General features: G+C 40.6%; 2 protein-coding genes across 3 annotated transcripts; one reads left to right on the forward strand and one right to left on the reverse strand.

Annotated features, from left to right (window-relative positions):
- Positions 1-2102: 2102 nt before the first annotated feature.
- Positions 2103-6222, reverse strand: tnnt2c (troponin T2c, cardiac). 2 transcript variants are annotated; one of them, XM_034290108.1, is made up of 2 exons: positions 6145-6222; positions 2103-3288 (listed from the first exon to the last, which is right to left on the reverse strand). In XM_034290108.1, the coding sequence occupies exon 2, from the start codon at positions 3270-3272 to the stop codon at positions 2418-2420; it is 855 nt and encodes a 284-aa protein (XP_034145999.1). In that variant the 5' UTR covers positions 3273-3288; positions 6145-6222; the 3' UTR covers positions 2103-2417. The 2 variants fall into 2 exon arrangements, with proteins under 2 accessions (XP_034145999.1, XP_034146000.1); XM_034290109.1 differs by lacking the exon at positions 6145-6222 and adding an exon at positions 5950-5969.
- Positions 6207-8945, forward strand: rps16 (ribosomal protein S16). Its single transcript, XM_010887223.3, has 6 exons — positions 6207-6282; positions 6372-6423; positions 7595-7696; positions 7874-7970; positions 8493-8540; positions 8759-8945. The coding sequence occupies exons 2-6, from the start codon at positions 6376-6378 to the stop codon at positions 8902-8904; spliced, it is 441 nt and encodes a 146-aa protein (XP_010885525.1). The 5' UTR covers positions 6207-6282; positions 6372-6375; the 3' UTR covers positions 8905-8945.
- Positions 8946-9698: the final 753 nt, after the last annotated feature.

Raw genomic sequence — 9698 nt, forward strand, 5'->3', positions numbered from 1 at the left:
AGTGTGTCTTCTGCTATAGAAAATGTTTGTCCACTGCTATAGGAAAAGTGTGACCACTCTGCTATAGGAAAAGTGTGTCCACTCTGCTATAGGAAAAGTGTGTCCACTCTGCTATAGGAAAAGTGTGTCCACTCTGCTATAGGAAAAGTGTGTCCACTCTGCTATAGGAAAAGTGTGACCACTCTGCCACAGGAAAAGTGTGACCACTCTGCCACAGGAAAAGTGTGACCACTCTGCTATAGAAAAAGTGTGTCCACTCTGCTATTGGAAAAGTGTGTCCACTGCTATAGGAAAAGTGTGTCCACTGCTATAGGACACACTGATATAAGAAAGGTGTGAACACTGCTATAGCTATTTGGCACAATAGTTGCTTAACTGGACAATAGCAAGACATACGCAGGATATTTAAAGACAAAAGGTTATGATGGTGTAGAGCTCATTTTATTCTTTTTTTCTTAAAGCGGTAATCCACTAACAGAAACACAAACCACAAACATATCAAGTTGGTAAAAGCCTGTTTTATCAGTGGGTAAAATAACCTATTGTATTCATTTATTCTAATTCTTGTCACAGCAGGTGGGGAATAACTAAATATCATATTTCATAATGCTTTTAAAACAAGTACTTGCACCCCAGATTACCAAATCAGTCAGGAGATGCTATCTGCATACTTATCTAGCATACATCCATCCGTATATATCTTCATGGCAACATAAGTATTTTAAAAAGACATGTACACAGAACACAGTGCACTGTCAGGTTAATATCCTTTATTACTCCAACTACCATGAAACAAAGCAGTTTGCTCTTCTCTCTGTCTCCCCTGCTGGCAGAGTCACGTTGTGTGTTGTCACAGCAACCTGAACACCAAAGCTTTGTTCTTAAATTGCTAGTGCAGTTTGTTGAAGTGACTTCAGAACGATATCACTATTCCAGATATTGATATTGACCATTGTATTGTGTAGATGATTTTCTAGCGACGTATTCACTGAGGTGTAAATGAACCCAGACAGTCAACCTGTCTATAGACTGCATTGCATTGTGGTTTTTGTAGTCGTTCCAGTCTCAACAGATTAATTTATCAAATTTCACACTTGCTAACTACAAAATGCTGAACATTTTATTTTGTGTCATTTAAGAAGGTATATCATAGGAATGTGTGAGGGTTTGGGATGATTAGTCCTTTCAATAATTCAGAAGTTAAGGAAGGTATTTCAAGTAGAAGATAGTAGGTTGAAAGGGGGGAGGGAATAAACCTTATTAATATTTAAGGTACTATATATGCATTGCTTATCACACTCCAATCAGTGCCAGATTACACATTCCATAGACTGTACAAAGAAAACGTACATTAACGGGTTCAGCTGTGAACTGGTTACTTACTGCCCTCTAGTGATCATCATGACATCTGTCTCTGCAGTACAATACAACTAAAATGAATTTTTCATTAATGCTTTTTAGTACTTCTTTTAAATAGTGTTTATAAATAATTGTATAAAAATTGAATGATTAAAGTATCCCTCCTCATAGTTCAACATAAGACTATATGTTCTGTGAATACAGTAGATTATTGCCATTTAGTACCTAGATGTCTAGGTACCCTTTGTCTCCAATTACGATAAGACATCAATCACCCGAAGTAGCACCAAAGATGGGCTCAAAATAATTCCTAATTATATGTACCTGCAATATGGCTGCTAGATTACCCATCAGCCACCCATCCGCTTGAATGGGTACAGCCCTTCTAGGAACTTCAAAACAATTGCTAAGGCTCCTTCAAATTAACTCCAGTCCCAGCATCTGCAGGTCAGTAAAACTGCCTTTCCCTCAGCACGGTAGGACCTAAAATAGCTTTTTACAGTTCCATCTCTCACACCTGTCTGGCCTGAGCCATGTTCAACCATCAGAAATGGAACAAGATTATTGAATAAAAAGTAGGTGTGTGTTGCTGTAAAAAAAATTAAAAATAAACATTTTACACTGACAGCAATCCCCACAGTAGACAGAGGTTCATTGTCAGCTATAAAGCATGCTTGGCTGGACAAATATTCATCAGATCCCAACCAAATATTCACAAACTGTTAATAGAATCATCAACTATACTGAGAGCATTCAAAAAATTTGCTTTATTTGTGAACACAATATCAGTAATCATATACCTTATGAAACACATGGTTTACGTCAGACAACTATAGTCATCTTGTGCAAAACCTGTAAACACACTGTGTAGGCTTATCAGTTGTAGCTGCTTGAGTTACATTTAAATTTGTATACTGGAAACACACCATCCCAGACAAGCAGACATGCAGACCTGCACCCTCAGGAAATATGACACAAGACATAAGAAAGTGTTGGTACCTAAAAGAGTCCAAAGAAAGCTATGCCTATTGAATCTGAGTTTGGGGTTGTAACTGTAACTAACGTAACTTCTTGGACCCGCGAGTTGCCTTGGCCGCCTTAGAGCCCCTCTGGTGGTCGGTGACTCGGTTCCGCAGCACATACACGTCGTACTTCTGCCTCTTCAGCTTTTCAGCCAAGTCAAACTTTTCGGCATGCAACTGGCAAAGCCACTGCCAGAGCTCGCGAGCCTTCTCCGCCAGCTTCTCCTGGTTGAGGTGGTCAATATTGAGGGGCTTGCGGCGCTCCAACAGAGCCTTGGTCTTTTTCTCACGCTCCGTAAGCTTCTTGCCCTTCTTCACGTCCACCTTCTGCATGTAACCACCAAATGCCTTGTTGGAGAATACCTTCTTCTTCTTGGCTTCCTCCTCAGCGCGGAGCTTGGCCGCTTCTACTTCACGTCGGGCCCGCTCCTCAGTGAGACGGGCCTGTCGCTCACGGTCCTGCTCGCTGCGAACACGCTGCTGCTCAGATCGGTCGGCACGTCGCCGCTCGATGCGGCTACGAAGGGCAACCAGCTCCTCCTCCTCTTTCTGGCGGCTGGAGAAATGCAGCTCAATTAGGCTCTGCAGGTCGTTGAAGTCTTTCTCCAGCCTCTTCCTGTGTAGGTCATCAAAGTCTACTTTCTCGCCGTCTGGCAGCTTGGGAGGAGCAATGTTGGGTATGTACTTGGTCCGTGGCTTGGCTTCCCCCTGGTTTCCCTCCACTTGTTCCCGCTCATCTTCCTCCTGTTGCAGTTCTTCCTGCTCCTCTTCAGCGTCCTCTTCCTCCTCTACCAGTTCTTCCACCTCAGATGATTCCTCAACTTCTTCTTCCTCATCCGCCTCTTCTTCCTCCTGCTTGTATTTCTCCACAGTTTCCTCTGTGTCTGACATGATGTAGAGGCTGCCACTGAGATGGAAGCCAAAGGTAAGCGGAGATATACACAGGACACAAACACACACACAGACTAGCTGGTTTCCCAACAGTCAAGAGGGGAAGTTAACTTTCGGGCGTGGCTGCTTGGGGTCTTTTAAGGGTTTAGCCTGGTCATGTGACCAGATCCCACTGTCTGGGAGAGATGTCCAGACAGATGGAACAGAGTCTATTTTCTCCTTCAACAAGTCTTGTCTACCCCCGAAGACCCCCACTCTGAACCCCGACCCCAGACACTCCCAGTCATTCCTATCTAAGAGTGCCCTATTTCAGACACACAACAGATGCATTCAGTATGTCCCTGAAACCTCTGCTCTCCTGTAAGCCCACAAATGAATAACTATGCGCCATGCTCACAGTGTGATTGATGCAGTGATAAGGTCCAGTTTTTAATTACAAACAGCGTTATTTATACAAGTGGTATTTAAGCAGGAAACCAGGACACAGGATAGGGGAAGTACACTCATAAATATGAAAATATGAAATGAAGTAAATTAAGCTCAAAACACTAATCATTTTTTGAATGGAATGGTCACTAACACAACATTATGAATGTTCACACTTATCAAACACTAAATAAGATTTACCAGAGGGAGTGAGTGAGATGTAGCAGGTTACTATTGGTCATGCCCTGGCAAAGATTGGAAGGCCTCAAAGTAAACCACAATCGTTCAAATGCAAAAACCAAACAATGTTATCTGGGTCACTTCGGTTATGCGGCTACATCACAATCATGTCTTTACTGATGTAAAATCATCTGGAAACATGATTTTTTTTCCAACTGTGATTTGCAAGGCTTACCAGCAAAGACGTCCAAGAGCAAAACACATCATTACAATCGATAAAATTCCCTATGCATGAACCCCCAAGCCTTTTGTACCCTTTTTATGTTCCTTTGAGAGTTAAGTCCTTGCGTACATTCATTGTAAATATTTCACCTTTGGTAAGGTATAGCTTTGCCTTTGTACACTAACACACTGCTATATATTATATTGTATCACATTAATCACAGGACTAAAGGAAATTAAATTATTTGGACTTAAAATGTATATAAATAAATAACACTGACATTATAAAAACATACTTGACGACTGTTTAAGTTCTATCTCTGTGTTCATCTTTGCATACAAGAAAATCTCCCCGTTAATTGATGACTAACATGACATTCTAAATATAAGTGCAGCCTTTCAATGATAATTTTTGAGTATGGACAAAAACACCCGCCAAGGAAAGACGGGCCCCAAAATGACAAAAGCTTCCGACAAGAACAATGAGATACCAGGAGAGCATTCCTAAACACTGACCCGTCTCCACTTTGGAATGTCATTAAAACATTCTTGCAGTTGGAAAATCTAGCTTTCAGCATCCAGTAGATTGAAGAAGTAATTGCTTTCACAATGTTCAATAAAATAAATAAGGTACAGCACTTAAATATCCAGCCCTGGTGTTAGGAGGGCAAAAGAACAGATGTGATTTCTGAGTATGGGATAACTGACAAGGAAAGACAGGTGCTGTGCATTGTAAACCATGTTCCCCATTATAACTGTGAACTCCAGTTAACATTTCTGCCATGAGAGATGCTGCTTTTCAGTAAGATGTAGCCTATTGCAGAAAAGAAGACTACAATTCTGAGTACTGGCAGTGGATTAAGGGCTAGGATTTTGGGACAGAAAATGAAAGGATTTAAAAATTGTCTCCAGAGCCTAAATGACTCACTCTTGAATACAACAGCCAGTGACTACAGTTGAGGTCACAGCATTTAGAGCCAGTATTCCAGCAGTTATTGTGGTAAAATGTAAGACAGTAACGCCACCTGAACGAGGCCTAGTTTGTATCAAACTATTAGAATTAACAAACAAAAATAATGATATTACATTCCAAAGAGAAGGCATTACGGTGTATCATACTTTAACCCTGCTGATTGGTCATTTGTGAGCAGCAGGTGGTGTTCTGGTTTAAATTTAGCCTCTGATTGGTCACGTATGACAAGAGACAACTGTGTGTTTATCAATAGGAGCCAAGAGAGGCAACAATTGACAGAGAATAGGCTATTAATAACCACACTCTCTGCTGCTTCCCCATATTTGTAGCAAGCTCAGTAATACGTATTTTAATTTACAGTAATGGTTAACGTAGAAGTATTGTTCAAAATAATATCAAAATTAAATCTTACCATAATGATCATTCTGAAAGAAATGTGTCTTATATAAGGCATTCGAAAAAGTTGTTCTTTGTCAGACTCTGAACAACTTGTATATTTAAAAAAGGTGCTTTTTAGAATTTAAAACACAGGCATGTAATGTTGCCATAAATATGTTGTATAAGAATAGTTCCCACAGATTGCCCAGTAAATCCATTGCAATGCAAATAAAGGGAATTGTGCCATCCTATGGTCAAATCATGTATCGCTACTCTGTAATTTCTACATTCCAATTCAATTCTATATATGAACACATAAAACGCAATTATAAACATTATACTTTAATAAGATATTGTATCATTGAAATATTTTATGCCTAATACTCTAAAGTACAGATATCAATGTACGGTTGTAACATAGCAAACAGCGCAATAACAAAACTGTGAGAAAGAAAAACAGGCAAGGCTATATACCCAATAAAGCTGCAATAAATTCACCTTAAAACTTGTGTCGTGTTCTGTGCAATTCGAAACAGACTAGGCATTAGACATAACATGTAACTACATTAAGGGCAAAAGCAAAATGTTTCTTTAATTATAATTCATTTTCTATAATTGATTAATTACAAGAGACAGTTAATGCAACAAAATGCAAATAATACTGTGAGTGTGGAGAGAACTCGTTGACCTTACCAGCATGGAGGAAAACTGCAACTGTCGAAAATGCGTTGCCTGAACAGCCGTAAAAAGATAAACTGTCGCGCTACTGCCCCTGATTTTCGGCGTCTGAAACCCGCTCGGTCTCTCCGTACGGCACTAAAGCTGAAGACGGTATGTGCCTCCTTGAGCTCTATGAAAATTACAAAAATAGCATATAGTAATTCCTTTGTAAATTCATCGTTGTGCTTTAATTGTTTCAGAAACATGCCGGCCAAAGGTCCTCTGCAGTCTGTCCAGGTTTTTGGACGTAAAGTGAGTAAAATACCTGAATTTATTCCACGTGTGTTAGTAGGCTAACGAAAATTAACTTAGCTAGCTACGTTGTGCATACTACTAGTAGTAGGCAGGCCAGAAACCTACGTAATCGATTTAATTTTGATGTTATTTTTCCATTTAGGGATTTTTATTTGCTGTTAGCTGACACATTAATAGACATCTACATTAATCTTGATTTTGAACTACGTAAAAATGGTGGTATCTTGTTATGAATGAAGACACATTTTGCGGCCTGCCACTGTCCAAGTATGTAGTTGGCCAACTACAGAACTGTACATGCCGGAAAGCAAGTTACACTAATGGCGATGTTTGTATTTTGAGATGCAGTATTTGAATTAGTACCCAAATGTGGTAAAGTTACTGCGTTTAGAATACTTTCTTGGGGGGGGGGTTCTGTTTGACACAATTTTAACCATGCTAACGTTGACCACCTACTTGCCTTGATTTCACATGTCATGTTCGTGAGAGGTATTCCCATGTATTGAGAGCGTAGTTGGTTAGACTGTACAAAAAAAAGTATCCAGTTATTCAGCAATGACACATGCTTTGGTAGAATATGGGTTGTGTGTGTACAGTTCAGTGTTTAGCCCCCCATTCCTAGAAAATTGGATTGAGTATTTGAACATTTATATGGGTTGTGTGTGTACATTTAATTTGCTAGTACGTTTTTACTGACCGTAAACCTAATCTTATTTCAACCTAATGAACAGTTCCTGTTGCTAATTGCTTTTGGTATGCATTAAGACAGCAGGTTTTCTCAGTAATCTTAAAAATGACAAATTTAACAGATGCTCTTATTGAGACAGTAGTTGGTAGATGGGACAATCCAGTGGTAGTAAGTACAAGTTACTCAATGAAGTACCGGTGAAGTTTTTCTTAGACTTGAGGAATCAGCAGGGACCCTGCTTTCTGGGCTCCATCATTCAGTGGAGTGGAAGCCGTCCTCCAATAGGGATGGGTGAACTGAGACCGCAAGAGCTTTGTTATGGATGTAGGGTTTGAGTATTGCCTGAAGATGGAGAGCAGCAGTTCCGAGCCGTGTGGTCTGGTGGTGGAAGCAATGCTTCTGCATTGACGTAGATCAATCAAGTTGCTTGTTTTAATTCTCATTACTGTGTGCATGTAACCATGCCTAATATCTTCCCAGAAAACGGCAACCGCTGTTGCTCACTGCAAGAGGGGGAATGGCCTTATCAAGGTGAACGGCAGACCCCTCGAGATGATTGAGCCAGCCACTCTCCAGTATAAGGTGAGTCCTGAGGAAATGCTAGCTATCTTATTTCGTGCTTACATTTGTACGGCCACAATATCCTGGCTGAGCTGCTGCCCGTTCACCAAGCCCAAGATGTAAATGAGTCTGGGTTCAGTTAAGTTTTCCTGAGGAGTCGGTGTGCACGATGCTCCATTGACGGCGTTTCTGTTGTAGCTGCTGGAGCCAGTGCTGCTGTTGGGCAAGGAGCGTTTCGCCGGTGTTGACATCCGGGTCCGGGTGAAGGGGGGTGGACATGTCGCACAGATCTATGGTAAGCTATACTTCTCATTTGCACAAATGGTAGATGTTTCAGTTGTCCCCCACAATGAAATTGAGGCGAGGACTGGGGGGGGGGGATTGCCTTAGAATACAGTAATGCTTTTTAAAATGTCACTTATATTTATATTGAAAAGCACCTACATCTCTGACAGTTGCACTTTAACAATCAAAATACCATAATTGTACAGTCATGTTCCTCCAATTAATCCACACTGAGATGCATGGCTGGATCAACTAGTGAACTGTTGTGTGATATGTGCACCTTCATCCTGGGCTTGCGGCTGGAAGTATGAATATGTGACATGGAATATGATTGTCTATCTAAGGACTTCAGAAAATATTTTATCATTCGGGTGCCTGTAGTGATCGATAAATGTTAGGTCCACAATCTCAATTGGCTAAAGGGACCCCGAATCATTCGCCTGGGATGATGTTTTTGTTGCCTTTAATTGTCATTAGAATCTTGGTCTAGAGTTTAGGAACACTTGTCTTACCCTGTGCTTTCTTTCTGCAGCCATCCGTCAGTCAATCTCCAAAGCCTTGGTTGCATACTATCAGAAATGTAAGCATCAATACTTTCTACTGCAAGTATTTCCATTTTTGGGCCCAGTTGTGTTTATCGGATATTGATATGACAAGTGGGTTGCTGCTTTACCTGATGTTAAGTGGGGTTGCGATTTGAGATGGGGCATTGTTACAGTTCTCTAATTTTGCTTAGCATATGGTGGATAGATTTCCCTTGGGTTCCACATGTTCACAGTATTGTTTCATTCCCTCCAGATGTGGATGAAGCGTCCAAGAAGGAGATCAAGGACATACTGATCCAGTACGATAGGACCCTGTTGGTGGCTGACCCTCGTCGCTGCGAGTCCAAGAAGTTCGGTGGACCTGGAGCCCGTGCCCGCTACCAGAAGTCTTACCGTTAATCTCTCTGTACATTTTCATTAAACTGGAGGGAGAATCTTTCTGTCCTGTCATTTTCATTTAAAGCTACTTGAAGTTATTGTGTAATTCATTGTTTGATCAGACCTAGGTTGCCTCAAATTTGAATAAACATTCTAGCAGGTGTTAGCTTCAGTTGGATTTTCTCCTGTTTAACTTGGGCCTTTTCAGATCGTAGGAGCACCATGACATTTCACATTTAGTTTTCCAGCTCTAAGTAGTACTGGACCTACATTATTTGCTGCACATTTCACGACTAAAGCCCATTGTACGAGATCCCTCAGGAAATCTGTTTAATTTAATCACTGCTAGTCTCTTTCCATGCCATGCATTAGTGAAACAGTGACAGTTCATCTTAACATATAAAATGTACCTGAATTAGACTAAGCTCCGGGTTAAAGCTTCAGGCCACTTGTCCTTTTAATGCTCTGAATGTCCCATAGTCTATTTTAGTCAAATCCTATTTCTTTGTATTCAGATTTTCATTGTGAATGCAAGACCATAAACTAAAGCTGTTGCCCGAACGCAGCCATTTTCCTGTGAAATCATACTCTGAACTGCATCAACAAGGTGTCAACTTGCGAAATCATGCTATTTGTACAAAATACATTATACTTCCACTTCGCCACCAGATGGCGCTGCTTGATAAAGTACCATCACTCAATTTCCTGAAAGCATAAGACGATGCTTTGAGTGTTAAAACAAAATGGCTGTTTCAAAGACAGTAGCTTAATTTTTCAACAAACGATAGCACATAGCAAAAGAAGTACGGGCAGAT

The sequence above is a fragment of the Esox lucius genome, chromosome 23 (genome assembly GCF_011004845.1).
Source record: "Esox lucius isolate fEsoLuc1 chromosome 23, fEsoLuc1.pri, whole genome shotgun sequence".
NCBI classification, from domain to species: Eukaryota; Metazoa; Chordata; class Actinopteri; order Esociformes; family Esocidae; genus Esox; species Esox lucius.

Bases quoted from the DNA above. Each gene is read 5' to 3' on its own strand.
- tnnt2c (XM_034290108.1), bottom strand. From the start codon at position 3,272: ATGTCAGACACAGAGGAAACTGTGGAGAAATACAAGCAGGAGGAAGAA.
- rps16 (XM_010887223.3), top strand. From the start codon at position 6,376: ATGCCGGCCAAAGGTCCTCTGCAGTCTGTCCAGGTTTTTGGACGTAAA. The intron at 6,424-7,594 runs GTGAGTAAAATA...ATATCTTCCCAG, and splicing joins TCCAGGTTTTTGGACGTAAA to AAAACGGCAACCGCTGTTGC. The intron at 7,697-7,873 runs GTGAGTCCTGAG...TTTCTGTTGTAG, and splicing joins CAGCCACTCTCCAGTATAAG to CTGCTGGAGCCAGTGCTGCT.